The 26,433-nt window shown below is 40.6% G+C and overlaps 1 protein-coding gene across 1 annotated transcript in view; it reads left to right on the top strand.

The window, feature by feature from the left end:
- qtgal (queuosine-tRNA galactosyltransferase) overlaps window positions 1-26,433 on the top strand; it is a 385,611-nt gene that overhangs the window by 345,991 nt on the left and 13,187 nt on the right. Inside the window, exons 10-11 of the mRNA XM_043714488.2 lie at window positions 7,132-7,200; window positions 9,619-9,693. Coding sequence (XP_043570423.1) covers window positions 7,132-7,200; window positions 9,619-9,693 — 144 coding nt within the window. The remainder of the gene's footprint in view (window positions 1-7,131; window positions 7,201-9,618; window positions 9,694-26,433) is intronic.

Here is a 26,433-nt window from a genome sequence, read left to right as displayed (position 1 = left end):
GAGGCTGAGTGGTGACCTTATAGCGGTTTACAAAATTATGAGGGGCATGGATAGGGTAAATAGGCAAAGTCTTTTCCCTGGGATCGGGGAGTCCAGAACTAGAGGGCATAGGTTTAGGGTGAGAGGGGAAAGATATAAAAGAGACCTATGGGGCAACTTTTTCCATACGTGTATGGAATGAGCTGCTGGAGGAAGTAGTGAAGGCTGGTACAATTGCAACATTTAAGAGCCAGCTGGATCTGTATATGAATCGGAAGGGTTTGGAGGGATATGGGCCGGGTGCTGGCAGGTGGGACTAGATTGGGTTGGGATATCTGGCCGGCATGGATGGGTTGGACCAAAGGGTCTGTTTCCATGCTGTACATCTCTATGACTCTATGACTTTATGATTGTATACTAATGAAAGAGGCTAGTGACAAGGAAACCTGGAAACCAGGCTTGAATAAGTATTGAAATAAATAATCTGTGTATCTGGTGGGGTGAAGCTGAGGGAACATGGAAAGTAGATGAAGGAGTACATGACACGGCCCCTAAGCCTGTTGCACCATTCAACACAACTACGCCTAATCTCGGACCTCAACTTCATTTTCTTCACAATTCCCATATATCTGTATACTCCTTGTGGTCAAAAATCTGTAGAATTTGAATATACTTCGTGACTGACCTTCCATCTCCTTTGAAAGAAAAAAGTCCAAAGGTTTACAGCCCTTTGAGCGAAGAAATATCTCACGCTTTTCCTAAACATTTGACATTTTACCCTGAGCCTAGGACCGCTAGTTGTGAACTCTCCAACCTGAAGAAGCAATCTCTCACAATTGATCGTAGAAAGCTGAAACGCTGCATGTGCAGAATTCAGTCCACCAGTAAATCAGTGGTGATGAGAACATTTCAGATCTGCTTGAAGATGTCCAAATATAATGTAGAATTTAAAGGTCAATTTATGCAGAGGACCTAATTAAATTCCTACTTTATCTTGTTGCCGCCCTTGGCTCAGTGCTGGAAACCTGACCTAGAAAGTTGCATTCAAGACCCACTCCAGAACCTTGAGTATATAATATAAGCTGACATTTCTTCATGGTACTGTATAGACAGGCTGCTGCAATTATACATGCCATCTCTCAGATGAGATATTAAACCGTGGTAACTATTTTTAAAAACCTTGCTGCCATTCTAATATTTCCACCCTTGCAAGCTGGAGGAACTACACCTCATTTTCCATTTTACAACCTTGAAGACTCATTATTGAGTTCCACAACTTCAGAGTATGATCTTGTTTCTTATATGCCCCGGCCATGCATTGTTTGTGTCTTATTGCCTTTCTGTCAGCACAGTCGACAATTGCTTTCTTTTCACACCAAATATTTACACCAAATTTGTATCTATATCACTCCTTTTCCATCATTATGACTGCTTTTGTATTTTGCTCTGTGCACCCTCACAATCAATTCCAACTGCTCAGTTCCTCCATGGAGTATGCTGGTACATACTTTCCATATAGGATCTGCACAGAGATCATTGTTAAAATGTGAGCTTAAACTACTTCATCACATTTGCTTTATCAAAGTCCAGTGAAGAACATAGACATGTTCAAGAAGGAGATACGAGGTTTTTAACAACATTGTAATTATAGAATCATAGAATTTTACAGTACAGAAGGAGGCCATTTGACACATTTGACTCCCAAAAGAGTTATCTCGCTACCCATTCTCCAGCTGTATCTCCACAACCCTCTAAATTCAGCCCTTTCAAATGTATCTCCAGCTTTCTTTTGAAACCTCCTATGGAATCCACCTCCACCACTCTCCCAAGAATTACATTCTAAATCCTAACTCTGAGCGAAGAGGTTTCTCCTCATCTCACTCTGGCTGTCTTGCTGACAATCTTGAAATTATGACTCTTAGATACAGGCATACTAACTGGTAGAATATCCTTTTTCACCCTGTCAAAATTGTTCATCTTGAACAATTTGAACATCTCAATCTGGTCACATCTTAGTCTTCTCTTTTCCAAGAGGAATAAGTCCAATCTCTCTAACTTTTCCTTGTCTTTAAAATCCTTCATTCCTGTAACATTCTAGTAAACCTCATTTGAACTCTCTCCAGAGCATTAACATCCTTCTTTAAAATAAGGTGTCCTGAACTAATCACAATACTTCAAATGTGGTCTGACCAATGATTTGTAGAGGTATAACATCACATCCTTACTTTTATACTCTGTGCATCTATTTATAAACCCAAGAATCCTATAGGTCTTAACAACTGTTTCAACTTGCCTTCGGAGAATTTTGCATGTGAGCCCTGAAGTCCCTCTGCTCTTGTACTCCCCTCCAAGTTGTACCATTGAGCCTGTGTTGTCTCTCCATGTTTCTTTTACCAAAATGCATTACCTCGCGTTCTCTGCAATGAAATTCATCTGCCAAGTATTTACCCATTCAGCCAGTCTAGCAGTGTTCCTCTGAAGTCACTCAGCATCATCAAAATGCATTATTCTCCCTAGCTTAGTATCATCTGCAAATTTTGCAATTTTGCCTTCATCAGCCATCTTCAAATAACTTATATAAATCAGAAAAAGCAAGGGTCACATCACTGATCTCTGGGGAATGCCACTTTCAACTGGTCTTCAATCTGAGAAATGCCCATTCAAAACTACCCTCTGTTTCCTACCTTTTAGCCAAATTGTAATCCATGCTGCCATGGCTCCATCAATCCCAAATGTTTCTAATTTGCCAACCAACCTGCGATGTGGCACTGGATCAAATGCTTTCTGAAAGTCCAAATAGAAACAGCATCTACAACACTATCCTCATCCACTGCCTGTGTCACTTCATCAAAGAACTCAATTAAATTTGTCAGACATGACCTATTTTTGACAAACCCATGTTGACTGTCTGGTATTACCTTATTTTTCTCGAAGTCTACATTTATCTTATTGTGGATAATGATCTCCATCAGTTTTCCCACTATTGAAGTCATGCTGACAGGTCTGTATTTTCTGGGTTATCCTTTGCCCCTTTCTTAAATAATGATGTCACATTTTCAATCCTCCTGGGACTAATTCAAGCCCGAACAATTTCTGTCAATGGCTCCACAATTTGTTCCTTTACCTCTCTGAGCAATCTAGGCTGCATCCCATCTGGGTCTGACGACTTTGGTACCCAGATTGCTACCAGCCTTTTTAACATCTCTTCTTTATCACAATACTGCTCAGTTGCTGAATGTAGGAGTGAGATTCCCCCATCCAGGAACAAAGATTAAGGAGGCAGGCAGGATACAGCACATAGTGGACTTTTATTCATTCAAAAACCAGTGAATGCAGGGGGTGGGCCAAAGGATCTTCTCCGGATCTGACTTTGACATTAAAACACATGTGTTTTCTTAACCATCAGCTCAGATCAAAAGAGAGATCAATGACACAATCTGATTTTACAGTAAAAGGCAGTATTTTTATACATTTTATGTTACAGTGATCAGTCACAACCTGAAGACTGTACCCTCCTCTTCCCTTCTGTGGGAAGGGAAAACACCTGATCAATGATGGATACTCCTATGGACAGCTCTTGGTTCTTCATTTTTTTAAAATGATGTTTAACAATTATTCTAATCTCTAGGCCTTGGAATATTTCTACATTGTTTCACAAAGTTACTGGCTGTCCTCCTTCAGTTATGCTTACCTTTAAGGACTACTTGAATACTATTGTCCATAGTACTGGCTATCTCTTATCAAATTCCATTACCCATTTATACAAAAACAGTTGATTCTGTTATAAAATCTCATAATATTAGTAATAATTATAATTTTAATATTTATTGTTATTGTCAACATTTTTAGCTAATCAGACAAGATATGCCAGGCATCTCGTTAATATTTTATAATTACATTGAAACATATCTGTGGTTATTTAAAGAATCTTTAACTAGAACTTATTAATATTGTAAATGGTTTCAAAGAGACAGCTAATTTCTGCAAGATAATTTTAGCAGCTATTTTTATGGCTGAAAGCATCCTTGATGAGACTAGAATTAATTACTTATTGTCGTGATTTTTTCAAAGTTTATGAGTCACAATTTCATTTTGTTACAAATCTTCCAAATTGTTTTTAATCTTCTTTATCACTGGCTTTGCATTCCTTGGAATCTTGCCATTCAGATAATTGTAATCTCCAAAGCCTAGATATTAACAATACTTTTGCCTTGGAATAATTCCCTTCTGAAAGGCACCATTGCTTTTTTTTGAGGTAAAATTCGGCCACTCTGTGTCTCTTAAAAATAGGCAGCTCCCACAGTCCCCCACTTTGGCTCTAGGTCAGATTATGGCCATAGGGACATTGTTAACGAAGAGTCCACAACAAATTCCCAAAAGTTGAAGTAAAATTATTAGTCTTCAAGTAGTCTTACGACAGTGTCACATCTATAATCGTCCTCTTGCCCTTTGATGAGCTGGTCATTTTCTTTTTTCTCTTCTATTAGTAATTTGTTCCTCTGGTAAAATGTATCATTTTGGACCAGTCTTCCACAGTCATTTTCTTCATTGTTGTGACTGTCATACACTTAAAAAGGCTAAATATAAAATAACACAGACATGCTGTGACAATGAAAATTATTATTCCCAGGGCAGTGGATGTTCCCTGGGACCCCAGCCATCCCATTGCCCAACTCCACAGGGCCGAAGATAGGGTTTGCTTGAGTTGACTATATTAATATGAATGTGTTCAGCCAAATCAGTAATTTCCTCAGAATTCCTACCTGATGAGAGGCTTATACCCAAAACATCGATTCTCCTGCTCTTTGGATGCTGCCTGACCTGCTGTGCTTTTCCAGTGTCACACTTTTCAACTCTGATCTCCAGTATCTGCAGTTCTCTCTTTCTCCTATTACTCATGTCTACCCAGTATACCCCATTCTTTGTGGAAGATTTACCAGCCATGAGAACTCCAGTCTTTAGGGATTTGTTCTGGCAAGTGATCCATTCTGCCACTTCTGATACATTAAAAGAAACAGGTCTCAGAGGGATACCACTTTGAATGTCCTGAAGACTGGGGTTCACATGGCTGACAAATCTTCAAAGAATGGGGTATATCAGGTGGTTACACTCACATTTTTAACTGGGCCATTGTCATTGTTTTCTAATTTGGTAAAGACTCATTTAGTACCTCCGCCATACCCTTTGATTCAGTGAACAGCTTACTTTGCTTGTTCCTTATAGCCGTACTCTATCCTTTTACTATTATTAGTGTGTTTGAATTATGCATATTACTTCTGAATAACTTCTCTGGCCCTGAACAATTAATTTTACAAATATGGAACTACATTCTATCAGATGAAAATTAATATTGAAAAGTTTGCTTTATGGAAATTGCTGCATTTCCTACAATACAACAACATTCTCTCCTGTTTGAAAAAATGATTGGATGTAAAGGGGTAATCTGAGCTGATGAAAGGAACTGCAGAAGTCCACATTTTCTCGACTTGAGGGACAGGATGTACATGTATTTGGAAAGGCAAGGACGGATTTGGGATAGTCGACATGGCTTTGTGCGTGGGAAATCATGTCTCACAAACTTGATTGAGTTTTTTGAAGAAGTAACAAAGAGGATTGATGACGGTAGAGCAGTAGGTGTGATCTATATGGACTTTAGTAAGGCGATCAACAAGGTTCCCCATGGGAGACTAATTAGCAAGGTTAGATCTCATGGAATACAGGGAGAACTAGCCATTTGGATATAGAACAAAGGTGGAAGACAGAGAGTGTTGGTTGAGGGTTGTTTTTCAGACTGGAGGCCTGTGACCAGTAGAGTGCCACAAGGATCGGTGCTGGGTCCTCTACTTTTTGTCATTTACATAAATGATTTGGATACGAGCATAAGAGGTACAGTTAGTAAGTTTGCAGATGACACCAAAATTGGAGGTGTAGTGGACAGCAAAGAAGTTACCTCAGATTACAACAGGATCTTGATCAAATGGGCCAATGGGCTGAGAGGTGGCAGATGGAGTTTGATTCAGATAAATGCGAGGTGCTGCATTTTGGGAAAGCAAATCTTAGCAGAACTTATACACTTAATGGTAAGGTCCTAGAGAATGTTGCTGAACAAAGAGACCTTGGAGTGTAGGTTCATAGCTCCTTGAAAATGGAGTCGCAGGTAGATAGGATAGTGAAGAAGGCATTTGGTATGCTTTCCTTTATCAGTCAGAGTATCGAGTAGGGGAGTTGGGAGGTGATGTTGCGGCTGTACAGGACATTGCGTGCAATTCTGGTCTCCTTCCTATTGGACTGATGTTGTGAAACTTGAAAGGGTTCAGAAAAGATTTACAAGGATGTAGCCAGGGCTGGAGGATTTGAGCTATGGGGAGAGGCTGAACAGGCTGGGGCTGTTTTTCCTAGAGTGTCGGAGGCTGAGGTGTGACCTTATAGAGGTTTACAAAATTATGAGGGGCAAGGATAGGATAAATAGGCAAAGTCTTTTCCCTGGGATGGGGCAGTCCAGAATTAGAGGGCATAGGTTTAGGGTGAGAGGGGAAAGATATAAAAGGGACCTAAGGGGCAACTTTTTCACGCAGAGGGTGGTACGTATATGGAATGAGCTGCCAGAGGAAGTGGTGGAGGCTGGTACAATTGCAACATTTAAGAAGCATTTGGATGTATATGAATAGGAAGGGTTTGGAGGGATATGGGCCAGTGCTGGCAGGTGGCACTAGATTGTGTTGGGATGTCTAGTCAGTATGGACGAGTTGGACCGAAGAGTCTGTTTCCATACTATACCTTCTATGACTCTGTGACTTGGGATGAAGATATTCTCCCAGATTATCAACAGATCTATTCAGTGTATTCTTGTTACATTTCAGTCTATGCACCATCAGAAAGACCACAAAAAGACTTTTTGATGGTTGCCATTGCAGCTAGGTTTCCAGTTAATGTTTTAATGTGTGTAACACATTATGTATGCATTTGGATGCCTTTTCTGCTTGTTAGCTGCAGTGATTGTGTATTAGTATTGTCTCCACTGAAAATTCGAAGAAGATGAGAACTCGTCCTAAATAGTTCAAAATCTGCTAGTGAAGATTATCCATAACCATTTAAAACACTGAACCTTGTTAATAAATATATAATGCTAACTACAGGTTCCACTTTCTACAGGTTGTATCTTTTTGTGATGTGGATCAAAGTAAGATAACAAAGGGTTCCTACACTTACCAAGAGTCAAAGGTAAGAAAACGTCTTTTAAATACTGTTTTACGATGCTCCAATGATGATACATTACAGCAAAGAACTCCTGTGCCCACATCCCTCCTGTTCCTCTGTACCAAACACAAAATACTAATGCACAGTTTGTTTTTCTGCCATTTTCCCATGATCCACTGTGTGAGAGCATAGTTGCATTCCCCATAGACTGAGTCCCTAATCCCGTTTGGATTGTGATTGAGGCCATTGGGTAGACAAAACCCTCCGCATGCAGCTCTCCACCTTTTCCTCAGTTTTGTCCCCTATAATCTGCTGGTATTCATGGCCCACACACGAATAAAGGAAAACATACTGTTTATTAAAAGCACCATAACGTGTAATTGCCCGAAAATCTACAGAAAATTATTTTCCACTGAGCCTGTTGTTGTGAGATCCTGAAGGAATACAGTCATCTTTCATGAGTATTGTAATACTCAAGGAATTTCACATTTTTAAACCATAATTTGAACAGTTTTTTTATCTGTTCTTGGCTGGCATTTTGACAGTGCCAGAATTTAATGCCCATTCATAATTGCCCATGAATATATGATGGTGTATAAGCAGACAGTATCAGAGTCAAAAACATTATTATGGGCCTGGAGTCACATGTAGGCCAGACCAGGTAAAGAAAGCAAATTTCTTCTGCGAAAGACGCTTGTGAACTAAGTCATTTTAACCACAACTCATTATTTCATTTTTATTATTAATGAGGCTTGCATTTTATTAAATAGCTGTTTTTAAATTTCCCCAGCTACCATGGTAGGACTTGAATCCATATCTCTGGACTTAGTCCAACTCACTAAATTACTAGTCCAATGACATTACCACTGTCTGTTCCACCTTATTGTCAAAACTATTTATTCTGAACGATTAATGCTTTGTAATTACACTGCAGTGTTCATTTTGTTGGTGCTGTGGATAATGATAGTTTAATCTTGATTAACTGGATAGATGAGAGGGGTGTGGTGACATCTTGTAAAAGACGTTTCACGATGTACTTAGCTCAGAGGGGTTATAAAAACAATAAAGATTAATGATAAACAGATAATGATATAATTGACACTTAGCTAAACTGATAGCTCATAGCACAAATTGGTACCATAACTGGCGCCCACATGTTTAACACTTTGAATGCCAGAATTGCTTATATTTTAAGCTTTTTGTCAAAATTTAATGCCAGTGCAAAGGGGCTTGAGATTCATACCAACACTAAACTTTGACTTGAATGGGCTTGACTAAACTCTCTTCAGGGTACCTCACTTAACTTCACTCCAGTGTCCTTGATTCCTGATTCAGATTCAATTTATATGATAATTACAGCGTCAGTGACAAGTTTGTTCTGACATTGCAGTTGAAAAATGAATGTATTCCTGCACATTCTTCATCTGTACCTGTACCTTTAGAGTTGGACCTGCACAGTGGAAATGCTGATTAAAATTCATGTCTGAACTGATGGTCAGTTGGTTAAGTGTTTCTGGGTCACAGGCTGGCCACCTGATAAAGTGCTTCTTGATGACAGAGTACTCCTTGTAAAGGAAGTGATAGGAATGGTAACTGAAGCTTTATCATTCCATGATATCAGATATCTGTAAAGGAAAACACTGGTACCTGGCACAAATAAGTAAAATTTGGACAAAATTGTATTTAACTGGGTTACACTCATCATAGGTTTTCTCTAAAGTCAACATTATGCATCTTGGAATGATTGAAATGATCTTATTTTACACATTCCCTTGTTTTATCCAATAGCTTATCAAATATTGCCAAATTTACTTCATACAGTATTTTGCCTTTTTATTCATCCAGAATGCATCTCCACAATTGTGAATTTTCTGTGTGGATACATTCAAAATTAGGAATTGCCATATCATTAGATAGTCTACTTGGTGCCCCACGTGCAAAGTGTGAGCTAAACCAAGAGTTTGTAAGCATTAGATTTAATGCTCCTTATTGCTTGGCATTCTACAGAATATCACAACAACATGAATCCATATATAGGCAGAGAACCTGTCACCATCTTCTAAAAAGCTGTGTAAGAATGTCAGACTAACAAGAATAATGATGGAATGGCAGTGTTTAAAGTTATAGAATACCATTCTCTTAAAACTAAAATAGTTAATTTTTATTTCAGCATCCAAGATTTAAGCAATAATAGAAATAAAATTAGATTCATCAAATACACATGCGTGCGCATGTACACACATAACTTTCTACCTCCATTCAGATTCTCTTAGAAATCATTCATGAAATAACTTACCATACCATCATTTCTGCAAGCAGTTCAAACAAGAAAGGTCCAATGTTGATGATTCACCAGTCTGAATATAACACATTCTTCAGTATGTCAACGTTTTGGTAACATAATCCCAACGGTGTGCTGACATACATTCTTGTTTCTTCCAGGACAAACCAAAGCCAAAAATTCCCATTTTCCATTTTACAGATGCCAAGCCCCCTTTCATCATTTGTGTGAAACTGGTAAGTAATAGATATCCACTTGTTTTCATATTTTGTTTTAAAAGGAGCAATCATAAGATCAACTATACCAAAAGTGAACAAAATCCAAGATGGTGGTACAATGGATTTTGAAGATGGTTCTGTCAGGTTTTTTTTAAAACAGTTTAAATCCAATGTCAACTTAGAAAATGAACATTGCTTTTGGCTCTGTGTGCTCCAGTAACTTTTTAATGAGGATTATAACCACTGTAAAACTGCTAAAAATGCCAGCAGTAAATTAACAGCCTGATTCCAAAAATCCATTCATTTGCTACTGAAACTCATCTAGTTCCCTTCCTGGATAATCTTCAGTAGTTGTCTTTTGGACAAAGTACAGGCACATGCTTGTAAATTGTATCTTTGGTTCACATCGCACACTACACCAGTGGGACATGTACAATAAGCACAGCTAACATAAGCACAGAACTTAGTGTTTTACTTATTACTCACTGGCATGAACATCCCCTGCTCCTGCCAAGAGGCAGCCTGATCTTAACAGATGATTATTGTAAAGTTTGGTGTGAGAAAGGGATGAGCTCTTTGAATAAAATAAATAATATGAGTGAGTACTAAAAAAAAAATGAAGCTTTAAGAGAAAGCAAACATTTATTGCTAACTTACAGGAGCCAAATCTTAGTGAAATCAGGCTGATTCTTTGGGATGAGCAAGTCAATATATATTTTCCCCTCAGGAAGTGACCGGCAATGATCAAATCATTTGCAAAGGTGGTGATGGCCCACATTCTTGACCTGATGCAGTAGTTTTAGTAATTAGTACAATTGCATGGCTTGCTAGGCAACTTCAGAGGTCAATTAGCAATCAATAACAGTACTGGCAATGCAGACAGACCAGCAACAATAAGACAGCATTTACTAAGGTCCATCTGTGACAAGTTCAGATTCACCGACATTGCTGGTTATACTCAGCACCATTTTGCTAAGCAGTTTCCCAAGCTCTGAGAAAGCCAACCAGTTCAAGTGAAATATACAGCCAAGTAAATCACCATTGGAAAATCCCTCCTCGATGTTTCATAAAAGCAATAGGTCAAATGTTCCAATATCCAGATCATCAGAGAAGGGACACTGCGTCATACAGCACGGAAACAGACCCTTCGATCCAACCAATCCACACCGAACATAATCCCAAACTAAACTAGTCCCACCTGACTCCCCCAGCCCAAATCCCTCCAAACCTTTTCTATTCATGTACTTAACCAAATGTTATCTGAACATTGTAATTTTACCCACATCTACCACTTCTTCAAGAGGTTTATTCCACAGGCAAACATCTCTCTGTGTAAAACATGTGCCCCTCATGTCTTTTTTAAAACTCTCTCCTCTCATCTTACAATGTGCCCCCTAGTCTTGAAATTCCCCATCCTAGGGAAAGGCCAACTACCATTAACTCTCTCTATACCCCTTATTATTTTATAACTTCTATAAAGGTCCCCTCTTTTACCTCCTACGCCCTAATAAAAAAAGGTCCCAGCCTGTTCAGCTGCACTTCGGGCCCTTGTGGAAATCCTGATATGAGATGTTTATCAGAATTAAATGGAAAATTTAACTATCAATGAACAGGACACTGCATGAATATCTCTTACCCTGAGCTAGAGCCGGAGACTTTAGAAACCTCCCCAGTACTTACCTGGACTTATCCAGGAAATATCAAGCACAACAATATCAAGCCCTAGTCTAACCTCTGAGTAATTCCATGACTGAGCCCCCACCAATCAACCCCCTGACCCTTCAACTAACCCCAACCCGATTACACCTAACCTGAACTTAACTGTCTATTTGCCTAACCACCTAACTTCTCCTGATAACTCTTCCCAACTACCCAACTACTCTCCTGACTCGACTACCTTTCTGACTAACCTGTCAGCTGACCTGATCCAAATAACAATCCCACTGTCCACTCTCCCAAATGCCACCTTGTCCCTCTACCTGTTTACTCACTCACTCATCTCCCCAACATTCTCCCATTCACCTTTTCTTTCACTGATATACAAAGGCTGGACCTGTAAAACCTTACATATGGCAGCTCGTACCTTAAAACAGGGGCATGTCCTGTCTTCTCCTCACATTACTCGGTCTCCTCTCCATTGAGGAGACAGGACGCCAACTTGTGGAACGGTTCAGGGAACATTTCCGAGACACACGCACCCAACAACCCAACCTCTCTGTGGCTGACCACTCCAATTCCCCCTCCCACTCCACCAAGGACGTGCAAGTTATGAGCCTCCTCCACTTCCAAATCCAAGCCACTCAATGCCTAGAGGAGGAACGCCTCATCATCCACCTTGGGACCCTCCAACCACACCGCATCAGTGTCGATTTCATCAGTTTCCTCACCTCCCTTCCACCCACCTTATCCTAGATCGAACCCTCCAACTGGGTGCCGCCCTCTTGAACTGTCCTACCTGTCCATCTTCCATCCCACCTATCCACTCCACCCTCCACTCTGACCTATCACCATCATTCCCCACCTTCATCTACCTATTGCCTTCCAAGCTACCTTTCCCCCAGCATCACCACCCCCCCAATTAATCTCTCAGCCTCCTTGGGCCTGACTCCCCCAACCTTCCTGATGAAGGGCTTGGGCCTGAAACATCGACTCTCCTGCTTCTCGGATGCTGCCTGACCTGCTATGCTTTTCCAGCTCCACACTCTCAACTCTGATCTCCAGCATCTGCAGTCCTCACTTTTTCCTCCTTCAGCCATGTTCCCTAGAGGATGCTATGCTATGCTGTTCATTTCTGATAAAGCCAGAATCAAAAGGCCCAAGAAGAAATATGTATTGACTTTCAAGCATAACAACAATCCACTCATCATTGCCACAACACAGGAGATCAGGGTCTTTAATTCCAACAAGAAATGGCCATCTGATTCCAATTATGAAATCTCTGACTTTGGTGAGCTTGCCCCTCGCTTGCATTCAAGTGTCTCCTTATGAGATGTGAGCTCATGGAATCCAATCATGCTCCCCAACACAAATAGATGATTGACTTTTAAAACTCAGCTTTCACCCACTTTCACCCAGACCCGTTCTTGGAGATGCCCTCACTGGATCTCATGTTTAATGCTGCAAACCACCTGTATGTCCAGCATGAGTTCACTTTGTCAAGACTGGAGCAGTGAAAATTTGGCTGACAGAGGGCAATTTAAGAATGAATAGGTTACCAGCTCTTTACAGTGCTAAAACACCCAGTGTCGATCCTGTACAATTTTGCCCTGTGTCAGAGTTGTGAAAAAAGTTTAGTGTTAGGGATTTGGGCTGACAAGTAATGATGTTTAAATTTAATTTGGATTTGAATTTGATGTCAGCTAGAATCTATGTGGGATAAATTTGATGCTAAATTTCAGAGTTAATGCTCCTGTCTTCTAAATGACTAAATAATTTAGATGTTCATTAGCAACCTGTTTCAATTTACAGTCTTCAGTGCATCAAAATCAGTACTTAATTAACACCTCACTATTTTGCTGATTTGAAATGCACAAGCACATGCTGCTTTCTTCAGCTAGCTTTCAGAGGGTTATTAGATTCTTTCATGCCTACCAAGAAAGAGATGCAATTAAAATCTTCAGACTGCAGAATCTTCTGAAGAATTTAATTAAAGTAAATAAAGCAGATAGCGGAGATGCGGAATTTTTAAAAATGTGCTGGAGAATCTCAGCAATTCTGGCAGCATGTGGGGGGAGAGAATCATCGCTAACACATCCATTCCAGTGTGACTCTAGATCTACATCCACAAATGTAGCAAGACCTGCTGAGTTTTTCCAGCATTTTGTTCTTTCTTTACTTCTCAAGAATTTATTGCATTCATTTTGTTAAATAAGATACATTTTATTAAGGATGCCAGATTCGGTCCATTGAAGAAAGAAATGGACACAACAATGTTTGGAATTCCTGCTAATAGTGTGAGGCCTGTAAATGCCAAGGACACACCAGAAAGTATCCTTCCTTAACCCTGTTCTGTAAGTTTCCAACATAGCATCTGCAATTCCCTCACTAATTCTCCACTCACTGCTGGGTCTCCTATTGCTTGTGATATTCATAAATGATGTAGATGAGAGTGTGGGAGGAAGATGAGTAAGTTTGAGGATGACATGATTCTTGGCTGGATCATTGACAGTGATGCAGAAAGTCTTAGGTTACAGGAGGATTGATAAGATGGGCAGATCAGTGGCAGATGGAACTTAACCCAGATAAGTCTACAACCTCTACCATCGGGGAGAAGGTACAGAAGCCTGAATACACGCACCAGCCGGTTTCACAACAGCTTCTACTCTACTTTTGTTAGAATACTCAATGGGCTCGCAAATTCTTAACATTTGCCTGTACCTGTGTTTTTGTTTTTGCTGTTGTTTACCTACTATTTACTATCGATACTACTTATCTCTGTGATCTGCCTGTATTGCTCGGAAGACAAAATTTTTCACTGTGCCTCGGTACACATGACAATAAATTCAATTCATAAGTCTGAGGAAGAAGGAACAAGACAAGGAAGTACTCAGTGAATGGCAGGATACTAGAAAGCTCAGACAAAGAGTGGGATTTTAGGATGCTTGCCCACAGATCCCTGAAAGTGACCACGCAGGTTAATAAGATGGTTAGGATGACATACTGGACATTGCCTTTATCAGTTGTGACATAGATTTAAAAGTAGGGAGGTCATCTTGGAGCTGTACAGAACTTTGGTTAGGCCTCAGCTGGAGTACTGTGTGCAGTTCTGATCACTACACTACAGGAGGGTGTGGTTGCACTGGAGGGAGTGCAAAGAAAATTCACCAGGATGTTATGGGTTGAAGCAGTTTAGCTATGAAGAACTGGATAAGCTGGGGATGGTTTCTTTAGAGCAGAGGGGGTTGGGGGGGGGGGGACCTTTTTGAGGTGTATAAGATTATAAGGGGCATGGAGTGGGTGAATAGAAAGCAGCTGTTCCCTTTAGATGAAGGGTCAAAAATAAGGGGGCATAATTTTAAAGTGAAAGGCAGGAGGATTGAGAGGGGATTTTAGGAAAATAGATTTTCAGCCAGAGGGTGGTGGGGGTCTGCAATATATTGCCTGGGAGGGTAGATGAGCCGGCAAACCTCAATATTTTTATAAGTACTTGGATGAGCACTTGAAGTGTCTGAACATTCACAGCTGTAGTCCTCGTGCAGGAAAGAGGGACTAGTGTAGGTAGTAGCATATTTTTGGCAGTACAGACATGATGGGCCAAAGGGCCTCTTTTATACTGTACAATTCTATGATTCTCAAAGGAGAACTCATTGTCTAGTACATAGTAGGAAAACCAGTAGGAATAGGAGCATTGAAATTGCTGCAAAATTACTCAAGTATCTATCCTGGTGTCATGCCTCTGGCTTTCCAGCACACTGGCAATATTCTCTCCTTTGGTTTAAGTGTCAATCCAGGAAAAAGGCAAGGAGCTACCTTTCCTGAAAGTTTGCAAACCTTTGGTAACAATTCTGCTGTTAAAAAAATGTTTTAATAGTGGCCATTTTTACTATAATTGCAGAGAGCCATAGCATGTACTTAAAACCCAAATACCTGTACCCATCTGACCCAGCCCATGGGGTATGTGAACACGTAGAACTCAATCATCACACTACAATTCATACTTGGGCAAACTTTCTTTACATTCCAGAAATATAGAATTGATCTTGCATTGTAAATGAGAGGAAAGTGTGAGAAAGGTGTAACAAATAAAAATGAAACGGGAAACATGCTATCACAGATGGAACAGTTTTTTTTAAAAAACTCATTTATGACCAATGTGATAACATTACCAGTAACTTCTGTCAGTCACTGTGATTAATTAAAGGAGTATTTTGATCAAATAAAAAGACTCGGAACTTCTGGAATCTTAATAAAATTTGCAGCATGCAAATTACGGACAGATTAATTTGTAAAGACATCATTGCAAACTTGCATGATTTTCAGTTTCAGCTGTCACATTGTTTAGCTCTTGTTTCAGAGAAAGTGGACATTGTCTAACTGGTGCCTGCCCAGGTGCTTAAGTTTCAATGAAGCCAAAATATTTCTTGGTCTTTGCCGTGTTCAGCTGTAGGAGATCTAGTGCCACCTTGAGATTCCTTCAGCTGCAGGTGGTACAGGCATCTCCACGGCAACTAACACCCAGAGCATTTCACTGTCTGACTGCTTTTCCTTCCCTCGTATATCTTGCTTTTATTTGATCAGAGAAAAACCGTTCTGTTTAATTTCAAGGGATGCAATCTTTTTTTAAAACAATTTTTTTTTAAATTTGGGAAGGGTAAGAGCTATGAGTGAGTGTTACAGTCACATCCTGTGTAAGTGATTCTTTTTATATTAGTTCATTATGTTTTAGTTAGCATGTGAAATCAATCCTTAAAAGGGTTGTCTGACACATGTTCCCAAAGGCAGTCTACTTTAACTGCTGTGGTGACCCATAATGATAATGCATCACACACACAATCGTACATATACCCACAGACACACATACACTCACTCTACACCTGGGGACGTACGTCCACTTTTCACGTGTGCTTTGCCTCCAACCATAAAACATAGAACATTACAGCACAGTACAGACCCTTCGGCCCCCAATGTTGTGCCGGCCTGTGGAACCAATCTGAAGCCCATCTAACCTACACTATTCCATTTTCATCCATATGTTTATCCAATGACCATTTAAATGACCTTAAAGTTGGCGAGTCTACTACTGTTACAGGCAGTGCATTCCACGCCTCTACTACTCTCTGAGTAAAGAAACTACCTCTGACATCTGTCCTATATCTATCACACCTCAATTTAAAGCTATGTCCCCTCGTGCTAGCCATCACCATCCCAGGAAAAAGGCTCGCACTGTCCACCCATTCTAACCCGCTGATTATCTTGTATGTCTCCGTAAAGTTACCTTTCAACCTTCTTCTCTCGAACAAAAACAGCCTCAAGTCCCTCAGACTTTCCTTATAAGACCTTCCCTCCATACCAGTCACCATCCTAGTAAATCTCCTCTGAACCCTTTCCAAAGCTTTCACATCCTTCCTATAATGTGGTGACCAGAACTGTACGCAATACTCCAAGTGCGGTTGCACCAGAGTTTTCTACAACTGCAACATGAGCTCATGGTTCTGAAACTCAATCCATCTCCCAATAAAACCTAACACACCATATGCCTTCTTAACAATCCGATCAACGTGGGTGACAACTTTCAGGGATCTATGTACATGGACACCAAGATCTCTCTGCTCATCTACACTACCAAGAATCTTCCATTATCCCAGTACTCTTTATTCCTGTTCCAAAACCATATTTTGTGTTTCCCCAATTAAGGGTTTCATAAATGCTGTCCCTTGATTTAAGAGGGTCTACCATTACCAGCATCAGCAGAGAATTCTGTCAGCTCTGTTCTGCTCTTCAATGTGTTGACCATTAAAGATTGCAACTTCTTTCATGAGGCACCTCTCCCATATCTTCACACATTTTCAAGCTGGACTGGAAAAATGAATGTTTCCTGATGGAATAAGCTTCAACATTGTCCAGAAATCTACCAATCACTCAATTCTTTATTAAAAAATAGGTGCAAGCTGTTCCACAACCTCCCAAACAGATGTGTAGTTTGGGAGCTAGTGATTGAATCTGCAGTAAGGATGTTTGGTGGTTTAGACTTAGCAAAATGGAATTAGTTCTGCCAAAGAAATATAAATGAGTAGGATTGCTTAATATTTCTATCGCATTTTTGACATTTTACTGCTAATGATGTAGCTGACCTGCATCGACCACAGTCCAGGAACACTTTGATTTTTAAAATTCTCATTCTTGTCTTCAAATTCCTCCCTAAACTATGTACCTTTCTCCTTAATCACGGTGTCCTCCTCCAGTCCCATAAACCACCTGAGATTTGTGTTTCTCCAAAACTATCTCAATTTTCACTTCTGTTTTCTAGACTTTGATCTTTGGAATTCCCTCCCTAAAGCTTCCTGATTCTTGACTTCTCTTTCCTTGACGTTGCTCCTTAGGATCTGTCTCTTCAAGCAGGTAAAAATGTAGGTTCCTTTAAGACTCAAACAGATCAGCTCCAGAATTGATTGAAAGCAAGAGACGCTCGTCCAAAGTTTGTTCTTAAGAGTTGAGCTTGAGGGCTGTGGTGGCACTGAGGTAGTGGCCCAGGTTCAAGTCCTAACTGCTTCAGAGCAGATTGATTAGGAAATATCTTAAGAGTTGAGCTTGGAGGGCGTTAGTTAGCTCAATTGGATGGATAGCTGGTTTGTAGTATAGAGTATTGGCAACAGTGTGGGTTCAATTCCTGCAATGGTTGAGGTTGTCATGAAAGGCTCTTCTTCTCAACCTCTCCCCTCACCTGAGGCACAGTGACCCTCAACCACTACCAGTCATCTCTCTCTAATGAGTGCAATACAACTATGTTGACTTTAGAATTCTTTTGGCACAGTGATAGTGGTCATACCTCTGGGATAAGAAGCCTGGGTACAAGTCCCACTTGCTCCAGCTTGATTTAAAATATCATGAGTTTGAGTTCTTGCAACGTTTTGAGTGGTGGGCACAGCAAGGCCCAGAGAATGTTATCTTGCCTTTTTTTTTACATTCACTTGTGGGATGTGGCATCTCTGGCTTGCCGGCAACTGATGCCCATCCCTAGTTGCCCTCGAGAAAATGATTGTGAGCTGCCTTCCTAAACTGCTGCAGTCCACATGCAATATGTTGATGTTTAATGCCATTAAGTAGAGAATTTTAGGATTTGAACTTGCAACAGTGAAGGGACGATGATGTATTTTCATTTTATATGCATTTAAAAGAGCTGTCTCTCAGACTAGTCAAGCAACAATTTGACATAGTCATACTCCTGAAATCATACCTTACAGACAATGTCCCATACATCACTGTCACCATTCCTCGATATGTCCTGTCTCACCAGCAGGATAGATCAGGCAGAGGTGGCAGCACAGTGGTATACAGTCAGGAGGGAGTTGCCCTGGGAGACCTCGACATTGACTGCAGACCCCATGACGTCTCATGGCGTCAGGTTAAACTTGGGTAAGGAAACCTCCTTCTGATTACATGTATTGTCCTCACTCAGCTGATGAATCAGTATTCTTCTGTATAGAACAACTCTTGGAGAAGGAAGACCACAAAATGTACTCTGGGTGTTGGATTGTAATATCTACCACCAAGAGTGGTTCACAGCAGCACTACTGATTGAGCAGGTCGAATCCTAAAGGACAGAAACTGCCAGAGTGGCTCTGTAACAGCTAGTGAGGGAACCAACAAGAAGGAAAAACATATCCTTACCAATCTGCAAGCTGCAGATGCATCTGTCCAAAACAGTATTGGTGTGAATGATCACTGCACAGTCCTTGTGGTGACAAAGTCACATCTTCACATTGAGAGTACCCTGCATCATTTTTGTGGCACTATCACTGTGCTGAATGGGACAGACTTCGATCAGATCTAGCAACTCAAGTCTAAGCATCCATGAAGTGCTGTGGGCCATCAATAGCAGCAGAACTGTACTTCATTAGAGTTTGCAACCTTATGATCTGGCATATTATCATCAAGCCAGGGGATCAATCCTGGTCCAATGGAGAATGGAGGAGGGCATGCCAGGCACAGCACCAGGCTAAAATGAGGTGTCAACCTGGTAAAGCAACCAAACAGAATTACTTGCATGCCAAATAGTAAAAGTAGCAAGTGATAGACAGAGCTAAGCAATCTCACAACCAACGGATCAGATATAAGCTCTGCAGTCCTGCCGCATACAGTCATGAATGATAGTGGATAATTAAACAACTCACTGGAGGAGGAAGCTCCACAAACATCCCTAATCTCAATAATGGAGTAAACCAGCCCAGCAGTGCAAAAGGTATGATTGAAGCATTTACAGGAATTTTCAGCCAGAAATGCCAAGTGGATGATTACCTCCCCATCCACCACAATTTTCATTTACTCCTCCCTTTGTCCACCCCTTTTTGCTTTTTGTTAATTTGTTACATGTAACTTTTTAGTTCTTCCGTTAGTTAATTTCATTAATTAAAAGAAGTCTGAATTCTTCCCCCTCTATCTTTGTTTTAATTTAGTCCTCTCCATTTCTCCTACCCTTCCTTCGCTTTTGTTAATGGTTTGTAAATTGGTTGATCTAAAGATATGTAAGAACTGAGCTTTTCAGTATGTTTGAATTGTTAGTTGGTTAATGGATGATTTGATAAATTGGAGTTTGATTTCATAAAATTAGAAAAATCAGAGTTGTTTCACATTGCCTCGAAGGACATTGTCTATAATAATTTGTAAATTAGCAGTCTGGTTAATTTGGTGGTGAGTTTCAGAATACAATAAAAAAGCTGAGTTCTGCCCTTTGGGAGATGATATCTGGCCAGGGAAAGGACCCAGAAAGGAAAGGTGAATATTTGCATTTGCACCATACTGTAGCTTTAAAATAAAACCTTTGCAAATCTCAAATAAGAATATCAGTGTATCAAACAATCTTTCCTCATCTATTCTTATATGGCCTGGCCTTAAATTGTATCTAACACCACTCCTGTGAATCACTTTGGGGCACTGGTTTTACATAAAATAAATTAAAGCATTAAACAAGTGGTAGCAAATTGGTGTTGTAATTGAAGGAAAAAGTAACTCTTCTTTACAGTATATACACCAACTTTCCTTTCACCAAAGTAGCTTGCATTGCTTTTACATGCAAGCTTCCATGCTGCAGTGCTTTGGTGGAAAATTTCATTATTGCAGGGAAGGCCAAAAGAAGATTTAATTTAAAGACTTTTAAAATGGTGAAGTGCCTTTGGAAAGACCATTTTGTATGGTTGGGGAATCAATGACAGGGATCATTAGTTTACAGTTTTCACGAGGAAATAAGTGAAGTTTGGAGAAATTGGCACACAGAACTGTCAGACCACAGAATACTTTGCAACATTAATAAACAATTGAATCCTTTCAGGGTGGAGTAGTTAAACATTAAGCATATTCGTAAACTTTGCAGTACTATATCCTAATAAAAGAGTACCATGTGCTGCACATTATTATATTTTGCACCTTAATTTAAGTATTAGATCGTTCTAAAGTTAGATATCTCCAGCAAAAGTCTCACTGGATACGGGTTGTAGATTGTTAGATTTTTTGCACTGTTGTAAAAATGATACAGTTTGGTTCTTGGTGGAATTGCCTGAAGTGTTTTACTGTGTTAAGGATCCTATAGTGTTTTGCTTTCACATGCAAAAGCTCAAGAGGAAAAGCTTATTGGAAGCAGAATGTGCAGTGAAGGCTGGCTCATATTTATAAATGATGTGGATCTGAAAGGGAGGTCATTAGTTTAATATAGCTAAGGTGCTACATTTTTGTAATCACTGATTCGAATCATAACACGTAGGTGGAATTTCTTTCCTTATTCTACATTGTTCAGTTATCATTTCTGCTTTCATATTGTAATGGCACTGTAGGTAAGGAGAAAATGCTCCTATTGACGAAAAAGTCAAAAGCCAAATGACACCAAACAAAAACAGGAATTGTTCAGCAGGTATGGCAGCATCTGAGGAGAGAAATCAGAGTTAACATTTCAGGTTGAGTGACCCTTCCTCAGAACTGATGGTAGCTAGGAAAATGTTGATTTACATGCAGAAGATAGAGTGGGAGGAGGGGTTAAGGAATTAACAATAGATGATGATGGAGCCCAAAGAGAGAGCAGAACAGTTGAACAGACAAAGGATTACCTTGACTATACATCCTCACACCTTGTAGTAAAGACTCTATTCCATTGTCTTAGTTCCTCCAGCTCCATCGCATCTGTTTTGATGAGACCAACTTCAACAAAGGAGCCTCTGAAATGACCACCTTCTTCCTCAGCCAAGAATTCCCCAGCTCCACTGTTGACAGGGCCAAAAACCAGGTCCAACACACCTTCTGCACTTCCACCTTCACCCCCTCTCTTCCGTCCTGCAACAGTGATAGGATTCCCCCAGACCTTACTTAACACTCCCACCAGCATCCACATGAGAAGATCATCAGCCATTATTTCCTCCATATTACCCTCCCCTCCCTTGTCCATCTTCTGCAGGAACTGTTCCCCAGGACACCCTGGTCCTCCATCACTCCCCCATCACTCCCCCCATCCCCCCACAGTCCCGTGGCACCTTCTCCTGCAACCGCAGAAGGTGGGCCACCTGCCCCTTTACCTCCTCTCTCCTCCCCCAAACATACCTTCCAGGTGAAGCAGCACTTTAGCTATATTTCTCACAATCTTGCCTACTGCATTCGCTGCTCACAATGTGGTCTCCTCTACACTGGAGAAACGAAGCATGGACTTTGCAGAAAACCTACATTCTGCCTTCAAAAAAGACCCTGAGCTTCCAGTTGCCTGTCACTTCAACAAACCTCCCTGTTCCCTGGCCAGGCTCGCTGACGTGCTCCAGCGAAGATCAGCCCAAGCTGGAAGAACAACACCTCATTTTCCACTTGGGGAGTCTGCAGCTTTCAGGACTCAATAGAGATCAATAACTTCAGGGCTTGAGCTCTCCCATGTCCTTACCCCAACCCCACGCACCAGACCTTGTTATCACACAGTCTGCTATTACACACATGGCTCTGTCCCCATTTATCATTTACTCCTTTCTCCCTCCCCCCACCCTATCTTCTGCATATATGCCAACATTTTCCTAGATTAGATTAGGTTATCTACAGTGTGAAAACAGGCCATTTGGCCCAACAAGTCCACACCGACCCTCTGAAGTGTAGCCCACCCAGACCCATTTCCCTCTGGCTAATGCACCTCACACTATGGGCAGTTTAACATGACCAATTCATCTAACCTGCACATTTTTAGATTGTGGTAGGACACTGGAGTGCCCAGGGAACCCCACGCAGACACAGAGTGGGTTCCACACAGTCACCCAATGCAGGAATCAAATCAGGGTCCCTGGCACCATGAGGCAGCAGTGCCAACCACTGAGTCACCGTGCCGCCCTTCCCACTTGTCACAGGGTCACAGGTCCTGAAACATTAACTCTGACTCTCCACAGATGCTGCCAAACCTGCTGAGCTTGTCCAGCAATTCCTGGTTTTGTTTCTGATTTCTGGCATCCACAGCTCTTTCAGTTTTTACCAATAAAAGGTCAATGTTCAAACAACCAATGGCGACATGAGGTTAAACTTTAAGCAGCACATGTCTAGGATCTGACATACACTAAGAGTGTGAAAGACAAAAACGCGTTTGTGACTTTCACGGGAAAATTGAATAAACACCTGAAGAGAGGAACTTTTCAGAGCTGCAAGGGAAGGATGGGGAGTAGGATTAACTGATTTGCTCCTGTGCTGAAACAGCTTGGAGAGATAGAAAGAAAAGCCCATTTTTATGATTCAGTCTCTCTTTGAAAAGCAGTCAATAACCTTTTTGATACATTATAAAGCCCAACATAATTACGCAGTGTTGCAGGGCGCTCAGAAGCTTTGAGAGTTCAGATATCAGCCTTACTACTGTCAAGGTTCTCCAGTTTATGAATGCGATTCAGTTTTGGGTTCAGATCAGAGCCTTCAATTCATTCTCAATTATAAAAAACATTATGAAAAGTGTTTCAGAAAACCGTTTGGTCAAATTACTGCTGCCTTGTAAAGCACTAAGTCCCTGTGATTTCTGCACTATATACTATATGTGACATCTAGATCAGTGGCCTGCACTCACTGATTTATGCTGCCCACGAGCAACCACTGTAAGTTTTATTACAACACATCAAGGCAACCGACCAGATGCTGCATTGTAGGCCAGTGTCGAGAAGGTAAAACTGCAAAACACCCCCACCACAGTCATCTGAGAGCGATTACGCTGGTCAGACATAACAAAGCCATCCAACACCAATTTTCATCCCTGTCTACGCTCTCCAGCATCAACCTAAAATTACCGGGCATTCAGGGTCGGATCACCTAAACTCACAAGAGTCACATTTCAGAGCCAGAAACCTGAGTGGATTGCATTTAAACTTCTGAAAAATAAACTGAAAATGAAGAACATTATGGATTAGGGAACATAAATACAAACACATTCATTACTGATTAGTGCAGGAATACTTAACATATTTAAATTTTGTCTGTAGTATCAATAGGAATTTTAATCCAAACAGAGAATTATGCCAACATGCTAAGCATTCTTTTTTATTAATATCATTAACATTAATTTCTAAATCTATAACTCTGACCTTTTGCCACATGGCAGTAATACCAGTTTATTTTAGCATTCAAGAAGTTTTTGTTTTGTCGTGTCCAGCAATCTTCACACTACTGGACAGACAACGCCCTGACAGGGCTCTAATCCATTGTAACTAACTCTCTGATCTAAACCCATTGTAACTAATGTTAGTAGCAGCAAGCCTGTTATAGCTGTCTCTCCCTTGCAGCTGAAATTGCCAATTCAGCACAGTGTGAATTTCAGCTGTACTTGCACCCACTCCATGATCTTCCTTTTAACAGTGTGTGAATGATGCAGCCACCTTTTTCAATTAAACCCTGTTGTGAATTCGAATTATTGAAATCTGCAGGAAACGAATTCTTACATTTAATTAAGTCCAGCAAAATAATCTCAGTGTTTTCTTGAAAAATTCACATTTCCAGTTATTGTCATTTACGGATTAACCCTCCTGTAAGAATTTATTTGGGTAGCAGCATTTCCAAGGCATTCTTAGCAGAGAGAAGTGTCCACAGAATGCCAAAATGTAGATTTTCGGTTTTGTTTTGAAACGCTGAGTCCTCAATGAGGAGCCTCAGTCAACTCGAGCAGTGTTGATGCTAACTCTATTATCATACTCCTGTCAAACAATGCTCCTTCCTGGGAGCAAATCATAGAATCCCTACAGCGTGGAAGTAAGCCATTTGGCCCATTGAATTCACGCTGACCCTCCAATGAGCATCTCACCCAGACACTCCCTTCTACCTTATCCCTGTAACCCTGCATTTACTATGGCTAATCCATCTAGCCTGCACATCCCTGGACACTATGGGCAATTTAGCATGGCCGAGCCACCTAACCTGCACATCTTTGGACTGTGGGAGGAAACTGGAGCACCCGGAAGAAACCCACACAGACGGGGGGAGAATGTGCAAACTCCACACAGTAAGTTGCCTGAGGATGGAATTGAATCCAGGTCCCTGGCACTGTGAGGCGGCACTGCTAACCACTAAGCCACTGTGCCACCCAAATGAAGACAGAATTTACTCGAGGATCCTCAATGCTGAGCAAGTTGGTACTGATGGCACTTAATCAATCTTCATCTCAAATCAAGAATTAATAGATAAAACTTGTGCCATCTGTAGCTTAAACAAATATATGTACAGAGTGCCCCACATGGCATTATTGCTATGTGCACCAGCCTGAGTAGTATAAAGGTACTAAACAATAGTGGAGGAACATGGAATTGAGGTAAGAGATTAGCCATGATCTCATTGAATAGTGGAGCAAGCTCAAGAAGCAGAATGGGCTATTACTGTTCCTGTTTCTTATGTTCCTGTGTATCCGGGAAATCCCCAGCTTTGCCTCCTTCTCCTGACCTGCTCAAGACCAGCAGGCCCAATGACAGTTACTCTCAGTCACGGTCTGTCCTACTCTCTGCTGACCTCAGGTTGGGATTGGATTGATCTTATCCAATACTGTTTATGAGAAGGTGATGATAAGTACCTACTTCATTAGAAATGATTTCATATTCTCTGTGAGCCGATACCTTAGGGAAGGAGGAAAGAAGTGTTTTTTTCCCCTAAGTATAACTTGCCAATCGGTTAGTGATTGATTGATCAACAATGGAACTAATTTCAGTCTGAAAAAGAAATTCCTTTCTGGTTTTACTAGATATGGTGAACTTCAGAAAATGGTTTGAACTCAGCTAAAAATAAACAGAAATCATGTATTAAATGTGTCAGCTTGTGCATAAAAGTATTCAGATAAGGATTTTGTGGGAAGGCAAGGAAGTGAAGGCAAAGCAACAATTAGATCATCCATGATGTTATTGACTGGGGAACAGGCTCAAGGGACTCTACGACCTACTCCTGCTCCTGATTTATATGTTCATATGTTTAGAGAATTAGTTGAATATACATCAGCAGTGAATTCAAAATACAAAAACTACACTCTTATTTGGGTAAGAAGTCCAGCAGCTGCACATTCATTCTCACACACAGCTAAGAGGTCATTATAAATAAAAAGGCCAGTGAGATTATTTAGATTGCGCAAGTATGATTACTGTTTTCCTACTAGCATAGTTCGATTTGCATGGGCAAGGAAAAAGGGACTTTGTATTTTTCAGTTCACACTCCTTAATCTGGGTGGTCTCAGTAATCACAGTAAATATATTTCTGATCGACGAGGTCTTTTAAGGTGAATGCAGCTTGAAATTTACTGCAAAAACAATTAGTTTGACAGTATAAGTTTGATAGTACTTTAACAGCATTAATTGTACCAGATTACTTCTAGATTCTCCTAAAAACATTCTTTCTGAATATACTCTCTCAGGACCCTTAAACACATCTTAAGTGTTTCAATCAGACCCCACCTCCTATTCTCCTGAACTTCATGGATACAATACTAACCTGTTCAACTGATCCTCATAAGACAACCTGCCATTTCAATTTTAGTCTGATAACCTTGTCTGAACTGCTTCCAATTTACTAACATTCTGCCCTATTTAATGAGCCTAGTACTCTAAATAGTCTCACCAATGACTTGTATAACTGAAACAGAAC

Source organism: Chiloscyllium plagiosum, unplaced genomic scaffold, assembly GCF_037043375.1.
Source record: "Chiloscyllium plagiosum isolate Xiang-an unplaced genomic scaffold, Cpla_swu_hap1 HiC_scaffold_25, whole genome shotgun sequence".
NCBI classification, from domain to species: domain Eukaryota; kingdom Metazoa; phylum Chordata; class Chondrichthyes; order Orectolobiformes; family Hemiscylliidae; genus Chiloscyllium; species Chiloscyllium plagiosum.
The sequence above is the reverse complement of the archived record's forward strand: the minus strand, read 5'-3'. Positions and strand labels throughout refer to the sequence as shown.